This window comes from Jaculus jaculus, chromosome 16 (genome assembly GCF_020740685.1).
Source record: "Jaculus jaculus isolate mJacJac1 chromosome 16, mJacJac1.mat.Y.cur, whole genome shotgun sequence".
Lineage (NCBI taxonomy): Eukaryota > Metazoa > Chordata > Mammalia > Rodentia > Dipodidae > Jaculus > Jaculus jaculus.
In genome coordinates, this window is record NC_059117.1 from 49,945,299 (window position 1) to 49,965,830 (window position 20,532).

Here is a 20,532-nt window from a genome sequence, read left to right on the forward strand (position 1 = left end):
TGGCTTTGCAGGAAAGCTCTTTAACCACTGAGCAACCTCACCAGCCCTAGAGTGAATTCTTTTGTTAAACCTTTTAAATTTATTTTTATTTATTTATTAGAGAGGGGGTGGGGAGAGAATTGGTGCACCAAGGCTTCTAACCACTGAAAACAAACTCCAGACACATGTGTGACCATGTGTATCGGGATTACATGGGTTCTGGGGAATTGAACCCGGGTCCTTAGGCTTCAAGGGCAAGTACTTTAAACACTAAGCCATCTCTCCAGCCCTAGAATGTATTCTTGCCATCTTTTTGTTGTTGTTGTTGTTTGTTTGTTTTTCAAGGTAGGGTCTGGCTGTAGCCCAGGCTGACCTGGAATTCACTATGTACTCTCAGGCTGGCTTTGAACTCACAGCAATCCTCTTATCTTTGACTTCCAAGTGATGGGATTAAAAGTGTGCGATACCACACCTGACTTTGATGTCATTTTGAATACTGTAAGAACCCAGTGGTCAAATCACATGTACATGTGCTTATTGGACCCAAAGAGTATCCAAGAACTTGTATAAGTTTTCTCAGATCCCTCAATTTCACATGAAGAGTCACAATGTATTAATTACTTCCCTGGGACAGCCGGAACGTTTCTCAACCTTAGGTCCACTTCACAGCAATGTCCATGAAGCTCACTGAGCCATGCACCTGAGATGAGGTGTGGATTCCTGATCATCCTACAGCTCTTCACCATCACTCTCAACATGTCCTAATACCAACTGGGGCTGATATTTCTCATTATGCTTGTGATGCTGTTTTCTTTCTTACATCAGAGAAATACTTCTCCAAGCCTTGTCTCTTCACATACCGAACTGGCTTCTGTTCTTTACTCTTCCTGGCATCTGCCTTTGATTTTGCCACATTCTTCTACCTAGTAGAGTGAATTCCCCAGCCCTAGGCTCAGTCACAGGCCTTGCTTTGGCCAATGAAATAAAGTGCAACTAAGACTTCCAGTTCAAGACGAGGCCTATCACTTACCTGCAAAAGCCTCACAACCCAGGTTTGATTCTCTAGGACGTACATAAAGCCAGATAAACAAAGTAGTGCCTGCATCGGGAGTTTACAGAGGCTAAAGAACCTGACATGCCCATATTCTCTTTCTCTCTTTCTTCTCTCCACTTATAAATAACTAAATAATTTTTTGAAAGGTGAGGCCAGGCGGGAGTGATGGCTCAGAAGTTCGGAGCTTACCCATAAAGTCTAAGGACCCAGGTTCAACTCCCCAGTACTCAGGTAACTCAGATGCACAAGGTGGTGCATGTGTCAGGAGTTAGCTGAAGGCCCTGGTGCATCCATTTTATTTCTCTCTCTCTCTTTCCCACTCTCTCTCTCTCTTGCTCTCTCTCTGCCTCTTTCTCTGTTCTCATAAACAAACAAACAAACTCTTTTTCAAAAGGTGAGGCCTTCGACACCTGCATATTTGAGCTTATTTTCTCCTGCCTCTACAGTTGTCATAGCTCCCCTAGTCAATGATGTCCCTTCAGGTAGAGCCTTGGAATGAGCACATGTGGCACAGAGCTGTCCCAATACCCACAAGTGTCAGTGATATAGAAGAGGGGCCCAGCCAAGCCATGCAAGCAAATGAGCACTCAGCCAGGATACAAATATGAAAAAATAAACTCTAAGTATTTTCAAGCCAATCACTTTGGGGAAGCCTGTTACACAGCTTGACTGTGGCATTTACCAGGTGATATATTTCTACCCAAGAAGATTTTAAAATAAAATTCTTTCTGAAGGAACTAGATATCATCATTTTCTTTATCATGTTTCTTACATATGTTAATAGCTCAGACCCTAAAAGCATTTGAGTTTGTGGCTCCTGCCATAAAATTGTAACAAGAAAGTTAGACTTACCAAGTGTTTTGTGCCATGACTATGCTTGACCTGGAGGGCCCAACTTATGCCCAGTGCCCTCGTGTCCTTCTTGAACACAATAGCATGGAAGTTCAGCTTTGATGCTAGTTTCTATGAAGCTGTGTGAGCATCATGCTCTGTCTTTTCTCTTATTCTTTCTTCCTCCTGTCTCTCTTTCTCCCTCCCTATCTTTGACAGTGTCTCATGATATAGCCCAGGCTGGCTTTGAGCTTGTCATCCTCTTCCCTCCCTCAGCTCCAGCAACACTGGGGTTATAGACACAAACAACCACTCCTGGTTTTGACCTCTTTCTTTGCTTTTCGTTGTTGTTTTTTAATATTTTTGTCTATTTATCTGCAAGCAGACAGAGAGAGAAGAGAGACAGAGATAATGGGTGTACCAGAGCCTCCCACCACTGAAAACGAACTCCAGAAGCATGTACCACTTTGTGCATCTGGCTTTGTATGGGTACTTGGGAGGCAAATGCTTTAGCTGCTTAGCCATCTCTCCAGTACTGAGCTCTTTCTTAAACCCTAATCCAGTAGCTCCAAATTATTACAGGCAACAGTCTCTGATATTTTTTCTGGAGATCATGCCCATTGGGTTGAATAAAATTGTGAAGCCAGGACACCTAATCACCACAAACACCAGTGCAGAACCAATCATCTGCCTCTTGAAGAACCAGCCAAACCAAGTCCAGGTCGACACTTAAAGGGTTTCACAGAATCACATATAAACAGGAAGTACTTAAAACAACAGTAATATGAAAAATCGCGTGCCTTTAGAAAATACTGTTCTCAGAAGGCAGCAATTATCGCATGTAAGCACATCTGCAGAGCAATCCGGGAAAGTGGGAGGCTCACTCTCTATTAACCTTAACCGGAGGCATTTCCATCAAAATTAATCGTGACTACTTTTTATTGCATTTCAAACGTTATCCTTTATTTGGGGTGGTCAGGAATGCAACTAAGCAATCCCAGACCCTGCTATCTTTTATGAATAGGTCTATGAGGTAGTTATCAAGGCTCCTTAAGAAAATATTGCTATGCAAAAGTTCATGGGCCAAAACAAGACATTAATTCCCATAACTAGATGTGTCCTTAGGAGAGAAGAAATTGCTGTGTATAGGAAAGTCACAGGCTTTGATGCTCAATGCCTCTCTCAGTATAACTATGCAACCACACAGGTCTTTCCACAGCAATTTCTCCAACATTTCCTTATTATAATGACAATTATTTGCATTTATTCTGAGCATAGCCTCTAACTAAGTTCTTTAAAAGCACTGACAATTTAGCCCTAACAACAGCTCTAAAGGTGATATAATTATCATTCCTGGTGAAGAAACTGAGGCTTGGGGAGGTGAGGGAAACTTTTCAAGAATACTGGGTTTGTGAATTTTGAAGCTTGGAATAAAACTCGGGCACTGTAGCTCCAGAGGTCAGTTACAAAAAGACAAGAGCACCTCTATGAAATGCCACCACCACAATCACATATTTTTTTTATGATTTGTTTTCTCTCTGAGCCTGCCTCTGCCAGCCTGCGTGTCTTTTCTGACAGTCACCATGCTGGGGGGATGTCCCTGTTGCTCAGCTCTCCTATCTCAAGTGCACTGACCTCAAAGTTCACCTGATTCACAAATACTGCATCATTCTACAGTTTCCTTGGCATTCAAATTTTCCAGAATACTCATCTATACATAGTGAGATTTAGTTTGAAGTCCTGGGTTTGCCACTTATATCTGGGTAATACAGAGCACCTTGTTTTTTCCTCTCAGAACCTCTTTCTTCTCATGGAGTAAATGGGATAATCATTATTCATATACCTGTGGTGGACCTTGGAAATTTTATCCATGCAGAACCTCTTCAGACAACAGAAATCATGTTTAATGAGCAGTTATCTGTCTCTGTTCTTAGTATAGAGGTTAACCCTCCCCTCAGCTGCAAGTGACCAGAAGGGCTGGTCATAACCTCTAAACAGACATCCTTGAATGTTTACTGGAACTAATAGATAACTACTCTCTTGCCCCTGATGGCTGTGTTCCCAGAAGGAAACTTTGTCTTGTTTCACTAGTGAACACCTTCATGGTAGTCCAAGCAACAAGTGCAAAGTTTCCTACAGGAGAATGAAAGGAGAGGGGAGAACGTCCTGCAGGAGGATGGACAGAGAAGGGAGAGCTGCCTGCAGGAGAGTTCTGGTCACTTGGAATATATGCATCCAGTAGGGCTCTTAGTTTCCTCTAGCCTTTGCAGTTAATTTAATCAATGCATACCCTTTTCCTTAGTTTCACTAGAGTCATGTTCTTAAGAGCCCTGACTACCTCGGGTGGCACACAAACCACAACTGTCACAAGACAGTATACAGAATGCTGGAACAGTCACTAAGCTTTACTGCCACTGACCAAGTTCCTCTGCAGTAGTTTCTGGAAGGAAGGAAGACCTGTGTCAAGCCTACCTTCATGCTGTACTAGTAAGATTTCCCACAACTTTTCTGAGACTCCTAGTTTTACCATCTGTAAATTCACCTTCACTGTTGTGAGCAATTGATCAAACATGCCTGATTTGGACACACACAGAAAGGTGATCTGGAGACTTTGGTTATTTTATCTCATACTTTAGGCTCCAGTCTAAAATCTCTCACAGATGGAGAGACTAAGACAAAAAATCCTGGGCATGATCAGCCTAGAGCCCCAAGCAGGCTACCACACATGCTAAGGTGGGCCCAGAACTCCAAAGAGTTTTAGTTCTGTGATATTCAGTGAAAACATCAATGCAACCACTGAGGCAAAGGGTGCCCACCTGGCACCATCAAGGTCTACATGCCCAGGGCATAGACACAAGAAAAATTAATCTTAACTAAGTGGCCTCTACGTGTCACGTTTTATATAACCCACTTTCCTGGTATTCCAACTTTGGGATAATCATTTATTTCTCCTTGGGTCAATTAAAAAAGAACTATGAGTGCACACTGAAATTATCTGACTACTTCTATCTCCAAGGAGGAAACCTAATATATAACTGGAGAAAGACACTAACTAATAAGCAGAATTTAACATGAACTCCAGCCAAGTTGAACTTGAACTGCTCCATTTAAAAACACACTGGAAGAAATAAGGCAACTTCAAAGTCAATGCCGTGTTTCAGCTTGAATGTTTTATTGAGCACACGGGGAGAGTTCCTTTCCAAAGCAGGGATGGTTAATGAGGAAAAATTGGTGTTTTGGTCAGTGGGTTGGTTTCTGATCTGGGGATGTCACTGAGAGATAACTATATTTACAGAGAAGACAGAATAATGATCTGCCTCAGAGCCTTGGATTTGAATAAAATATTACCAGCATTATACATTGAGATCAGAGAAATGCATACAAATGTTTCTCTGTGATAATGCACGTGGCATTTCCCCTTTTCCAATCCCCCAAACAACTTAAATACAAGTTGAAAAGATAGCTTCTTTCCAACTGCATAGATGCAGCCCTTACCTTTTAGGGGAGATGCAGGACAAGAGCCACTGAGCAGTACTCTAGGAGCCATCACACTCAGCATTCCTCTGGCACCATCTTGATGGTGGCATCCACACTCAGAAAGACCTACGGGGCTTCCTTCGGGTATTCTATGCTCCACGTTCCCTGCAGCCAAGGCTACAGAGACTCAGTCTCCCATTCTTTAAAGGGCAAAAAGCTAAGCCTGGGCCCACCTGCACATGCTGGGAGTTGTTGGCCATGCTGTCCTCTCGTCTGCGGACTTCTTCTAGTAACTGGGCATTCTTCTTCTTCTCCAGCTGTTGGTTATGCTTGAGGTTGGCCACTTTCTTATTCTGATCCTTCATGTGCCTGAGAAAATCCACCACAACTTGGTCACATTCAACCCCACAACACGCAAATATCACAATAAGACTCCAGAAGCACTAAACATAGATAGAACATGTTGACCGAGGATCTCAGAAAATCCCATCTGTTGAAACACAAAGATGTACTGAGCACCAAAGAATGTCAGGTGTCAGGGCGGCAGAGGGGTGTCAGTAGTGAGTGACAGACAGGTCACACGGCTCCTGATGCTGTGATGGGACATTGATTTTCTTCTAAGTGGCTGTTCTAATTATCCTTTCATGTTCTTCTGCACTCCTAATCCCCGACTATGACTTTTAAAATAACAACTACAAGGCTCCCATCAAATACATGGCTAACACTTAGCTCTAACCGAATAACAGCCTAGCTAACCACAACACTGCATAAAGCCCTGGCGCTTGGGCAAAAGTTCTTCATGGATCTACAGGATGTCAAATTGAAGCACTCAAAAGAATCAGGTTGGCAAAAGACCAAGGATAAAGGATGGTTAACATTTATAACAGGAGTTACAGGCTTACTGTGGACAATTTCCCCAGCAGCATTTAGCAGAGCATTCCCCAGGCTCAGGCGGCCATGTCCACAGCTGCTGTGGTAAAGCTAATGCAGCATGTGAGGGGGCAGGGGGCAGCCCCTAGAGTCAGGGAGCCAGGTTCCAGGCCAAGGGGCAGAATCACCGTGTCCATTCCAACCCCTGAAAACCCATCCCCAGCATTACCGTCTCAGCCTCTGTGCCTGAACCCTGACCCCCAAGACAAACATCTCGAAGGATGTCAACAAGAAAGATGGGTGACAAACAGCAAATACATCAAACCAAAACAGGCAAATGAAAACAGCTCTCCACGAAACTCTTAAGTTTAGTATTGATAAAATCATGTGCTCCCCTACTCATTTTAGGCCAGAAAAATAGCACTTGAAGGCTGTGTTTTGCTGACATGGACAATCTCTTCTTAGGGTTCTTGCTCCTTATGAATACATACAGTGCCATGAAAAGGTGTGGAGTTAAGTGGTCTTGGCTGGCTCTAGAGGGTATCGGCAAACTTGAACAACCATCTCCTTAGTCACGATTTAAACTGCATAATTTTTGTCTGTTTCCCAATTTTTAAACTCTTTTGCTTTTGTTTATTTGAGAGAGAGAGGCAGATAGAGAGAGAATGGGCAACCCAGGGCTTCTAGCCCATGCAAACGAACTCCAGATGAACGCTCCACTTTGTGCATGTGGCTTATGTGAGTCCTGGGGAATGAAACCTAGGTCCTTAGTTTGGCAGGCAAGCACCTTAATTGCTAAGCCATCTCGTCAGCCCTATTTCCCAATTTTTACCCAATGCAGTAACATACATGTATGAACCAACCAATTCAATTCTACATGCAAGTTTAGAAAATTATCTTTGGACTAATTGATAGGTGTTCAGAATGATTTCTTACTTCCTAATGAAATGAGGGTAGTATTTTCAAAGCCACTGTCAGAAATAGGAGGCAATAGGTGATGAACAGGTCATTGTGATTCCTGAGGTTGAATAATCAAAGGAGACTTTTGAACACAATTACATTTTATGGTCATGCATAGGATTAAACAGAACCAAGTGCTAAATGCCTGCCAACCCAAGGTCCATGCAGAAATAAAATAGATGATATTTGCAAGCATCATTTGCATTAATAACTTACACAAAGTTCTCAGAACATGTTGACTTTCATATACACTGACTTTCATGGACACTAAAATGTGTTTTTCCATGCATAAAAACAATGAGGGAAGACAGATTGCAGGTTCATGTGTCCCTTAAAATTTGACTGCATACAGGCTGAGCTACTATGAAGAATGGGGAATTGAGGCTGAGGCTGTGGTGGCAACTTCTCTTAAACATTGTCCAACCCTCCCCACAAACCCAGCCTTATTTAAGGCTCAGCAGTTGAGAAAGATGAGCAGGTTTTGACTGGCACTACTGAGGCTATGCACCCATCAAACAGGTACCAAGCCAAGTGATGAGAACCATGAGGAGTCTGTGTGACTACCAGTGCACAAAGCCTCCCTGTGCAAGTGCAGGAGCTGGCAAACACATTTCCAGCAGGTGAATTGTCTTCTACTAAAATCCTCCTTGCAAACTAAAAAGGAAAGGAAGAATTGCTCTGTAGAGGGAGGAAGGGAGTGAGGAGGGCCTGGGCTGGGAACAGGTGAATGGAGCTTAAGCTAGGAAAGTCAACTGCAGGCTGGAGGCCCTCAGGGAAGCCACAAGGCCTTCTGACCCCCAGGGAAGACAACTGCAGGGGCCACATGCAATTTAAAGGTTCTAGACATCTTGGAGAAGACAGGGTCGCATAGAAGCACAGTGAGAAAAGGATCACAGTAATTCTTGCTGGTGACAACTTCAGCCTTTCCAATAATAACATCCTTAAGTGACCCACCAGGCCCTACATCTTCTCCACCAGCAGAGGCAAAACCACACTGAATAAATCATGGTGCTGAACAATACTGCCCTCAGTTGTCTCTAATGTCTGCAAGGCAGAACATGTAGGGGTGCAGACAGCACCATGTTCTTATTATACTTTCCATGGAAAGTGGCATGTGTGTCTCTTTTCCAAACTCCCACCCATTAGATGACTCAGGTAGTTCCACAATTCTGTTAGCATCTGGTCTATTCCATGTTCAGAAAAAAAAAAAAACACTTTAGAATAATTATTCTCCAAGGAAATGCCAGTAAAATGAATCCAAGGGGCTGGAGGATGGTTCGGCTAATAGAGTGCTTGCCTTGCAAGCATGATGGCCTGAATTCATTCTCCAGACCCTGTGTAAAAGAGCAGAATGTGATGGGACATGGCTATAATCCCAGTGTTGAGGAGGCAGAGACAAGTGCATTCATTCCTGGGGTTTGCTGGCTAGCCAGTTTACTTTACTTAAGATCCATGCCAATGAGAAAACCTGTCTCAAAAAAAATAACAAGGGGGCTGGAAAGATAGCTTAGTGGTTAAGGCACTTGCTTGCAAAGCCAAAAGATCCCAGTTCAATTTCCTAGTATACATAATGCCAGATGCACAGGCGGTGCATGCTTCTGGAGTTTGTTTGCAGCAGCTCGAGGTCTTGGTGTGCCCATTCCCTCTCTCTCTCCACCCCTTCTCTCTGCCTCTTTCTCACTCTCAAGTAAATAAAATATATTTTTGAGCAAAATTAAATGCAAAGAAATCATAAAGGAAATGCACTGATTGATATAATGGGCCAAGGAGTCAATCTTCCCTGACAAATCAAAACACGAAGCATAACCAGACCCAGCCCAGAAGCAAGCCCTATTCTATTTGTCTACTGCATGGGTTCATTTTGCCTATTCTTGGACTTCATAGACATGGAATCATACTTGCCTGTGTCTGAGTTTCTTCACTCAGCATGAGGTTTCTCAGATTCCTTCATTCCTCCTGCTGCTGAGTCATAGTCTGTTTCATGAATACCACTATAGTTCAGTTCATCATTCCCTGTTCATGGACAGCTCAGCTATTTCTAGTATCTTACTATTATGGATAAAGTGGCAGTTAACATTCTGGGAGTGTGCTCACTAGCACAACCCCCGTACAAGTCCAAATGTGGACTCCTGGAATCTTCCAGGTACAACTGCACTGTGGTGGACAGTAATGTGGGCTTGACAGCCAGACTTCCTGGGTTGTCATCACAAGTTCCTATCTAGCGCATGACTACAGGCAAGTGCTTAATGTCTCTGTGCCTCGGCTTCTTTACAGATGAAATGGGAATCATAATTGCGTCTACCTCTTAGGTGATGGTGAAGGGTTGATGAGTTGATCCATGTTAAACGTTTAAAACAGATCCCAGCGTGTTCTCTCGCAGTTTAACTCTCAGCTTACAATGAGAAGGTAATCACATCTTGTGAAATACCGTGCACATAGATTTAGGGTCTCATTTCCCACACATGCCAACTATTCCAAACAGCTCACACAATGGGCTTTGGAATGCATCACTAGGTGCCTTTTGTCATATGTGGGGACTTTCCTTCTAATGAGTTACACTCCTGGCAGGTTATCCTGCCAGCAGCACTGTGGAAGGTCACAGCAAGCAAGTGAGCTGACTGAGCCCCTGAGGTGGCCGCCTAAGGAGAGGGCCACACACGCACAATGGAAGCTGACTGCATGCAGGAATTCCCATAATAAAAGCTTTTACTTCTAACCGCTCAGATGATCCCACATTTTGGAGCTTATAAATACCATGGAGTACTTGAGCATGGCTATAAATTTTAGGGAGCTATCATAAAGATTCTAAGGGTATTTTACAGCAAGTACAGATGTGCTAAATGTCACATGCAGGATGGACTGGTCCTTCCTGGAAGAGAAAGGGCTTGCTCTGCAGTGGTCACCTGAATCCCATCTCCTTCCAGAGAAGAGCCACCAGCCAGGGCAGATCACTTGGCCTTTGTATTTTTGTGAGCCCGTTCTATACAAGAGCAACTATGTGGCCACAGTCCACTGTTATGTCCTTGTCAAAACCCTTAAGGGGGACTAGAGAGGTGGCTTAATGGTTAATGTGCTTGCCTGTGAAGCCTAAGGAAGCAGGTTCAATTCCCAAGAACCCATGTAAGCTAGAGGCACAAAGTAACACATACATCTGGAGTTCGTTTATAGTGGTTGGAGGCCCTGGAGCATTCATTCTCTCTCTCTCTCTCTCTCTCTCTCTGTATCTCTCTCTCTCTCTCCCTCTTCTCTCTCAAATAAATAAATAAATAAAACTTCAGAAGATACTCAAGGTCATCTGTCCAGATGTTCAGATACAGCTTCCCTTCTCATTTCAGTCCTCCTCCCACTCTCCTGGGGTGGCACCCTGCCTTCCATCTCCTGGGGGACACTTGGAGCTACACAAGAACCCAGAGACAAAACTTCCCTCAGGGAGAGCACACAATACCTTAAATAAATGTCTTTTAAAAAGTCATCACTCAACATTCCCACAACCAGATCACATAGCTAAAGGGAGTGTCAAGGGAGGGAGGAATCAGATCTGAAAGCTTGAGAAGTAGATATTCTGGGAGGCAAACAGTACTTCGACTATCCAACTGCTCCCATGGGTCCCGCTAGAAAACTCTAGAAGATGATCCTGTGAGGCAGCTCCTTGCTCAGCTGAATGGAATGGGTGAATCATTCCAGACCACGTGGGGCAGGGGTCAAGAAACAGTGCAAGGCCAAAGACCTTCTTGCCAGACTAGATGCATTCTTAGGCAGCAGTATCTCTCACAAAGTTTATGGCTTTGGGCAAGTTATTTCACTGTGCTGATAGGGTGGGGGGTGGATAGTAAATGACTTCATAAATCCAAAGCTCTTCAAAAATTCAAGCAGTGGGTGCTTTATAAACATCAGCTGGATTCCCTGCCCCAACCCTCATCTACAGAGCACATATCCACCCAGTGGCCCTCACTCTTGGCCTTTCATCCCAGCAGGAAGACTCTTGGGACACTCCAAGCAGGCTACACAGCAGAGTGGTCAGGATCAGTGACAGGATGCTTTTCTATCAATATTTGACTATAAAGGAAGCTCTTAAAGGCAGACTTCCTTGAGCTGTTCCCTCTTTCTAAGGTTGCAGAACCCCTTTTATCTAATAATAGTGGAATGTCACCTCAAATATGAATGGAGCTCAGTGACCAAGAGCTAAAGCTACAAAGAGATGCGGGGAGCCTGTTAGGAAGTATGCAGGGATGGAAGGCAGACAGACTGGGTGAGAGCTGATGCCCTTAGTCTTCTTATCCAGGAACATCATGGGTTGGCACACCTCTACCAGTCGTTCAGAGGGGAAGAGGCATGTCTGTCCTCCGCCTTCCTTGGGGCTCAGTGCTCAAACTATGGTCATATTAGAAAGGGGCTCTTCTGAGCAAGCAGGCCACACACAGCTGTAAGGACAATGGGATTAACTAACATGTCTGGTTCTGATTTCTTATAGCTCCACCTCCTATCTGGCTGGTGACCCAGAGAACACAGGTAGACTTGGGATGGGGGTCACGTCTTTTCCTTGCCAAGCACTAAAGGTGTTCCATCCAATATGACTCATCTTCAAGCAGACCACTTGCCCTGGCTTCCCAGTCCCAGGTGGCAGTGACTCACCCTGTTCCCCACCTTCCCAGAAAACATCTGCGTTGGTGGGCTATGGTTCTCATATTTCCTGGGTCCTCAACGTCCAGCCCAGAGGTAGCTATGAAGAGAAGCCAAGGAAACTGGGCCCTTTCACTCGTGGCTAACACAAACCCCCAACACTTCCTTCCAAGCCCACCATGTTCTTATCTCCCTGCTCTCTCTACTTCTGCTCTTGCTCCCCTTTGAATGGAGTCCACACCAGAAGCAAAATGAAGTCACAGCCTATACTTGGTGGCATGTGACCCTCCAAGGCCATAAACCTCACCAGCCAGGTTCATCCTACAGTATGCCACCTTAACCCAGTCTTCCTTCAGTTTCTAGAACACCAGCTCCTTCCCACCAGAGTTACAGGAATAAGCTGTTTTCTCCTCCATAGCTGCCACCCCTCCCTTTGGGTCTCAGCTCAATATTTGCCCTGGAGGGGTCATTCCTGGGTACCATGTCCAAGGGTACCCCTCTCCTCACTGACAAAAAGTTTCTCTGTTGCAATTACAGCCTAGAATTTTTGTTCCTGAGAAAGCCATCCTCAACATTTAACTGAAATTACAAGTAGGTATGGCCAAAAAGCTCTGAGTATTCCTTTATTAATGTATTTCTAATATTTTTGATTTATTTACTTGAGAAAGCAAGACAGAAAAAGAAAGAATGAATATATGGGCATTCCAGGCCTCTTGCTGCTACAAACGAACTCCAGACTCATGTGCCACTTTGTGCATCTGGCTTTACATGGGTACTCAGGAATGGAACCCCAGTCAGTGGTTTTGCCCAGAAGTGCCTTTGGCCACTGAACCATCTCCTCAGCCAGCTTTCTGAGTGACATCTGATTGCAGTTTGTAACCACACCTTTATTTGCAGTGTGACTTACTTATGGGCTGCTGTACTACCTGACAGGCATTGCTTCTCTGAGGTGCCCTGAGAGGACGAGAATTACCCACCGCCACTCCTCCTGTGGCCCAGCTTCCAGGATCACCAAGTCAGATAAGGATGCTTCATCCAGTTGGCCCATGGAATCCAATCTCCACAGGGCAGTAGAAAGTGCACAAAAGGGATTATATCTTGTTCCTAGTCAAAACTTCTCACCAAATTTCCATATCCTATAAAAATGTCCATAGTCTTTCCATGATACACATGAGGTCTCCTTCTGCCTCCCCATATGTCATTGACTATTGTCCTCAGCCACACCGGCACACTCACAGGCCCTAATGTCCTTGGAGCTTCGTGGAACTCTGCCTCCCCTGCTCCACAGCCCCATCTCCACCAGTATATCCCATTTTCACCTCTCTCATCTCAGTGTAGACAAAATGTTGTCCAAAATGTCTCCATATTTCAAGAACCCATCATGCATCTCGCCTGTTCTACTGCTCGTGTCCTTGGCACAGCACTCACATTGGTTCACGGACCCAGCACAGTCCATAGTCATGAACAGATTTCTGTTGTTCTGGCTTCAGCCCTGAACGGCACCTTCTCTTCTTTCAAAGTATGAGACATGCGCCACTTAGTTTCCCTGTGCTCTATGTCAACTTTTCAAATGTCTTAGTGATGAGCAGAAAGGAATTTATATTAGTTAAGTTTACTCTCATGTTTGTTTTCAAAAAAAGACACTTTTTCATGTGTGTATATGTATATGCATGCATGTTTATATATGTGGTGGGCACATGTATACCATGACACTATATGTTGACTCAGAGGATGACACTGGGGTGTCAGTCTCTTCTTTCGCCTTGCTTGAGGCAGGGTTTCTCTTGTGGTTGGCCTTCAGGAAGGCTGGGCTAGCTGGCCTGCAAGCTTTGGATGCTACTGACTCCACCTCCCATTGCTGTGGGCGCCCTGGGGTCACAGATGACAGCAGCACTGGTGCGTGGCTTTACATGGCTGCTGGGGATTCAACCTAGAAGATGACGGTGGTGATGTGCGTGCACAGGCCGCAGCGAGGGTCACACTGCCGGTAGAAAACACATGACCAAGATCAGCTTGTGGGAAAAAAAGGGTTGATTTTGGCTTACAGACTCAAGGGGAAGCTCTATGATGGCAGGGAAAATGATGACATAAGCAGAGGGTGGGCATCATTTGGCCAACATTAGGTGGACAATAGCAGCAGGAGAGTGTCCCAAACACTGGCAAGGAGAAGCTGGCTATAACATCCCAAATTCCACCCCCAACAATGCATTACCTCCAGGAGGATGCAATTCCCAAACCACCACCAGCTAGAGACCTAACACTGAGAACATGTAAATTTATGGGGGGACACCTGAATCAAATCAATACAACATTATACACACACATGCACACACACACACACACACACACACACACACACACACACACATATGTATACATACATATAATATATACATACATATGAGGGAGAGAGGGGAGGGAGAGAGAGAGAAAAAAAAACAGAGCTTTACTGGTACAATTTAACAAATTCTTTGAGGGCTGAACTCCCAGAAGCATGGAGCAAACCTGACAGAGAAGGAATGGAGGAAAGGAAAGGTGGGAAGAGGGTTAATCCAAATTTAAGATGTTATTAATAAGCCACATGGAAAACTTCTTTTGCTAGAAAATAATATATATGTTAAAAAGAAGGGGCTATGGACAGAAGTATCGTTTGGACATGGCTAATGGTGCACCCAGAAGCCATTGATTGTTATTAGAAAAATTTCAGTGCCAGGGGTGGGCTACCTTCCAGTGAGTTGTTGGACAGTGGGGGTCTCTGATGCTCCCAAAACATTAAAGGCCTTTGCCAAGGTCTTGGCTACCCACTAGCACGAGACATCAATATCTTATTGCCAAAGGACTCCACATGCTTGGACTGCAGGTCCCTAAGAAATTCAAGATGGAGCTGCGCTGGAAACCCTCTTCCTGTTGACTAGCTGTCAGAAAGCTGGAAAGAGCTATGCTGCATGCAGACTTTTGGGAGAGACAGAAGTCATCAGTGGTGTTAAATAGCAGTAGACTCTGCAAGCCTTGAGACTGGCCAGCCATGGCAAATGTGCCAACTGCTGCAATAGTGGCATATCTGGTGTGGGGAAGGCCAACTGCTTTCTGGACTGGAAGTCCATTAAATGGGAGGGAGTACATGCCTTATACTGAAAACCTAGTCAAAAGCCTATGGCTGGGGAGGTCATGAGCCCTAGCAGAGTAACGCCTGCTGTTGTCTGGCTAAATGCATATATCATGCTCTTCAAACTGCCCTCTAAGCACTTTTTAATATACATGCATGCATGCATACATACATACATGCATGCATGCATACATACTACAAGCATACATACATACATACATACATACATACTACACTCACTTTTGATTACAGAAACATCTCTTTTCAGATGGCAGTGACCACTGGGGTGACTCAAATGTACTGAAGTGCTAAGAAGAAGTGACAGTGTAGTGTTCAACACTGAGATATCTCTATCACACCCTCCCAGGTTCAGGATCCATTGCCCCAAAGGTAGCAGAAAGAATGTAAGAGCCAAAGGAAGGTAAGGAGTGCTCACAGTGCTGTCTTCCAGACATAAAATGGCCTTGACATTCATGAGCTCACAATGCCTGACATGATCTACACAAAATCCTAATAATAGGAGGAAAAGATGAGGACATCAATATAGTAGAGAGAGTAACTGGAATGCAGAAGGGATTCAATGGAGGGTGGATTCAAGAGGAGAAAAATAGGGGTGAGATAAGAATTATCATGGTTTATTGTTTATGCTTATGGAAGCTATAAATGAGGAGTTTAAAAAGGACTGGAGAGATGGCTCAGTGGCTAAGACACTTGCCTATAAAGCCTAACAACCTGGGTTTGATTCCCCAGTACCCATGTAAAGCAAGATGTACAAGGTGGTGCATGCATCTGGAATTTACTGCAGCAGCTGGAGGCCCTGGTGCACCCATTCTCTCTGTCTTTCTTCCCTCCATTTCCATTTGCTTGCAAATAAATGAATAAAAATATTTTTAAGTTAAAATACCCACCCTATTCTCACTCCCTTTCTTCCTTTGGCACAACATTTACTTTTTTTTTTCAAATTGAAAAAGATGGACTTTGAACCCTTGAAAAAAATTAAACATTTGCATAACTTTCAGAACCCCAAGATCCCTGTGTCCCTCTAACAGCCCACAGCTCTCATCAGGCAGAGGTGCACAAGGGCAATTTGGTGGAGTGTCTGCTGTGTTTACAGTTCGGGGTGATATAAAAACATATGGAAACTGAAAATTGACCCGTGGGAGGCTAATGTTGGAGGAAATCAACATTCCACAGTCTGGCCACAGGTTGGGGCAATTTGCCCAGACAGTATACAACCACAGCAACCTCTGAGCAGAGGGCCATTTGGTGTGTACAGACCTGTTTTTACGGTATCCAGTCTGCAACGGCACTACAGCTGCCGGCTCACAAAGCAGAGATGGGAGAGGCTGACAGTTTTACGTGATGGCTTTTCAAGTCAGACTACAGGAATAAGGCACTGGAGTTCATACTAGTTGCTATGAAAAATCAATTTTAAAACACTCTTCAGTGGCTAGAGAGATGGCTCAGCAGTTAGGGAGCTTGCCTGTGATTCCTAAGGACTCAGGTTCAATTCTCCAGTACCCACATAAGCCAGATGCACAAGATGGCACGTGTCTGGAGTTCATTTGTAGTGGCTAGAGGCCCTGGAGCACCTATTCTTTCTCTATCTGCCTCTATCTCTCAAATAAATAAATAAATAAATAAATAAATAAATAAATAAATAAATAAATAAATGAAATACTTTTTAAAAATACTGTTCAATAGTAAAAGCCCCTCTATGTTTTGGGAGGTCATAGTCTACATCCAGGGTTATACTAAACTGAAATTCTCCTCTCAGCTGAAAGAAACAGTAGCCTTACATGGAACAAGGCATTGTTCTCAGTTTATAAGTGATGGCACAGAGGCTTGCAGAGGGTCACTCACCACACGTCATGTGGTTCACAAGTAGCAGAGAGAGAGAGGTGGGGGGGAACCATTATTTCCATGATACTTGCTATGTTACAAAAGTAGTAAGGTATCGACATACATTGTGAGATCCTTGTCACGAAAGGGCAGTGCAAGGCAGCTAGACATTCACTCTAGAGCCAACAATCCTTTCTTCTTGATGAAGTGGCAAAGTGCAAAGCTTACTGAAGCCTGTTGCATAGTTTTCAGGATTTGGTCCAACTGAGGTTTGACCTATCAGACAAGCCCCAAAATAAGTTGGACTAGTGCTAAATTCAATTTATATGGCTACACAACAAATGGCCATGAACTTAGCAGCTTAAAACAACACTCCCAATACCCCCACAACTTCTGTGGGTCAGAAGGACAGATCCAACTGAACTGGCTCCTCTGCCCGCAATGGCCAGGCTGGAATCAAGGTGTTGGCCACACTGCATTCTCATTTGCAGGCTTAATGGGGAGAATAGACTTCCAATCCCACCAGTTACTGCTGGCATTCCTTCCCTTGAAACTATGTGATCAAGGCCCATATTACTCTGGACTAGAGGATAGAGATTTCTGTAAGGTCCTAGAGGCTGTCCCAAGTTCCTTTCTGTGTGTCTCTATGTGGTCCTCTACCCAGACAGTCCATAGGATGGCTGTTTGATTTTTTTTTTTTTTTGAGACTAATAGACTCTCTCCTGCCAGCATCCTAACATGGAGTTTTGTTGTAGTTAACTTCTTTTTTTTTTAATTTTATTTATTTATTTATTTGAGAGCGACAGACACAGAGATGTAGTTAACTTCTTGTTGCTGAAATAAAACACCTGCCCCAAAGCAGCTGATGGGAGGAAAGGGCTTATTTTGCCTTACAGACTCGAGGGGAAGCTCCATTGATGGCAGGGGAAAGGTGATGGAGCAGAGGCTGGGCATCACTTCCTTGCAACAGCAGGTGGACAACAGCAGCAGGAGACTAAGCCAGATTCTAGCAAAAGGGAGCTGGCTATCACAACTCTAAGCTGTCCCCAACAACACATCTCCTCCAGCACGATTCCACCTCACAACTTGCCATCAACTGGGAAGCAAACATTCAAAACACATGAGTTTATGGGGGGACATCTACTTCAACTCACCATAAATTATAACCATGGCCATCCCACAACTTTGCCACATAACCTACCTGTGCAAGACAGGGGGATCTCATCCCTCTTGCAATATTCTATTATCTAGATGCACGCTACAGGTTCTGCCCACGCTCAAATGCAGGCAATTCTATGAGGGTGTGAAAACCAGGGAATAGAGAGCAAGAGGCCACTATCAGAAACTGTTCCTCATTCACCACCTGGTAGAACTGTCTATGGTCATGAAATATTCTACATATTCTACATATAAATATGCTACATGGTTGCATAGCCACTAGCCCCATGTGGCTACTGGACATCTGAATCTAGGCCAGGCAGCCATGGAATGACTTTCTAAATAGCATCTGATCTTCAATTTTTTTAAACATGGCACTAGTAGCTACCACGTGGTAGGCAACACGGATTTGGACATCAATCAGTGGCCAAATTATATGTTACATTTATTTATTTATTTATTTATTTATTTATTTATTTATTTATTTATTTTTATTTATTTGCAAGCAGAGAGGTAATAAGAAGAGAAACAGAGAGAATGCATGTGCCAGGGCTTCCAGCTTTTACAAATGAACTCTAGACACATGCACCACATTGTGCATCTGGCTTTACATGGGTACTGGGGAATCAAACCCAAGTTGTTAGGCTGTGCAGGCATGTGCTTTAACTGCTGAGCCATCTCTCCAGCCCTATATATTAATTTTAATGTATTTTAAACCTATATTTTGTGCTATTCTTTCAAACAAGTATTCATATGTCTATTTCACAACAATTCTTAGGAATTATCTGTCTTAGTAGCTTCAGGCAGGATTCTTTTTCCCATTGTTCCAAACTTCTTCTAAACCATTCTTACCAGCACAGGCTAAGGAAGTGGAAGACTTACAGGAAGGCCAAGGACTTTCAGTAATTTATGCACCTTTCCGTTTCCCAAGTACCAATACCCATGACAACACACTGTGCAAATAGCTGCCTGTTCTTTCCACTGTTCTCCACATTACTCAGACCTCCTCTCCGCCTGATCTGAATGAGTAAAACAGTGTCCGCCCATCCATGGTGGAAGGCGGCTGGAAGGTCGATCAGTAAAAGGTAGCAAGGCAGCAGAATGACAGGTGAGGAGGCACAAAGCACTTCCCCACAATTAAGTGGGAAGACAGAACTAACCACTTCCCACACAACTAACAGCTTCCAAATGCACGCTGCCACGCCACCTGCTTATCACCAGACAGCTCGCTTTTCAATCCATGGTCTCCAAGCAGCCTTCTAGCGGCGCTAGTTCAAAAGTCTGCCAGTTGCTATTAGCAAAAAATATAAAAACAAAACAAAACAAAAGCCAGGAATGGTTATGCTATGCTTTTAATCCCAGCACTTGGGAGGCAGAGGTAGGAGGATCACCATATATTCGAGGTAAGCCTGAAACTACATAGTGAATTCCAGATCAGCCAGGGCTAGAGCAAGACCCTGCTTTGAAAATCAAAACAAAGAGAGGGACTAATATTGAATGAGTCCTGACAGCCAAGACCAGATATAAATAGGTTTTTTAAATACTACATGGCTTCTCAGAACCTTTAATATTATAAAATTCACCATGAATCTCCAAAAGAAGACACAGAGTAGGTATGTTTATTACACCTATGACCAAACTTTTTTTTTTTAATTCCCAGGATAATCTGAGGTCTCAAATCTAAGAAGTAAACTGTTCATAAGAGTTTTCCAAATTTCCTAGTATATCCACTAAATGAGGCTTGCTCTATCCATACACCATCAGTGGTAATCTACTTAATCCTCTAACTTCTTAATTTTCAATTCTTTTAAAAAAATATGTTATTTCTTTGTGTTTTTTTTTTTTTTAAGGTAGTATCTCACTCTAGCCCAAGCTGACCTGGAATTCACTATGTAGTCTCAGGGTGGCCTTGAACTCATGGTCATCCTCCTACCTCAGCCTCCCAAGTGCTGGGATTAAAGGTGCAGCCACCACACCCAGTTTATTTATTTATTTGAGAGAAAAAAAATGGGTATGTTAGGGCCTCTAGATCCTACAAATGAGTTCCAAATGCATGTGCCATCTTATGCATCTGGCCTTATGTGGGTATTGGGACTAGGTCCTTTGGCTTTGTGGGCAAGTGCCTTAACTGCTACGCCATCTTTCCAGCCCTTAATTTTCAATTATTACCGAATAAGAGTCAACGGAACTACATGTCACCAGAAAGTGACAGTTTTATAGTACACAAAGAACCCATCAAATAACTATAAGTTTGCTTTAAAACAAGGCTCCAAATTTTAAAGCATGTAACTTACAACAAAGACTCACTTGGGGGCTGGAGAGATGGCGCCTGTGAAGCCTAAGGACCCTGGTTCGAGGCTCGGTTCCCCAGGTCCCACGTTAGCCAGATGCACAAGGGGGTGCACACGTCTGGAGTTCGTTAGCAGAGGTTGGAAGCCCTGGCACGCCCATTCTCTCTCTCTCCCTCTATCTGTCTTTCTCTCTGTGTCTGTCGCTCTCAAACAAATAAATGAAAAATTAAAAAAAAAAAAAAGACTCACTTGGGCCATGACTAGAAAGCCAGGCACAGTGCTCAGGACAACAGGCAAGTTCCCCTTCCTATCAAGGGTTAAGAGGCATGTGATCAGAGGAACCT

At 43.8% G+C, this 20,532-nt stretch overlaps 1 protein-coding gene across 14 annotated transcripts in view; it reads right to left on the minus strand.

Moving 5' to 3' along the window:
* The window catches only part of Erc2 (ELKS/RAB6-interacting/CAST family member 2), a 1,023,973-nt gene that overhangs the window by 508,246 nt on the left and 495,195 nt on the right, over positions 1-20,532 (minus strand). For all 14 annotated transcript variants that reach the window (XM_045136003.1, XM_045136012.1, XM_045136010.1 and 11 more), the window contains one exon: positions 5,575-5,710. In XM_045136003.1, the coding sequence (XP_044991938.1) occupies positions 5,575-5,710 (136 nt within the window). The remainder of the gene's footprint in view (positions 1-5,574; positions 5,711-20,532) is intronic.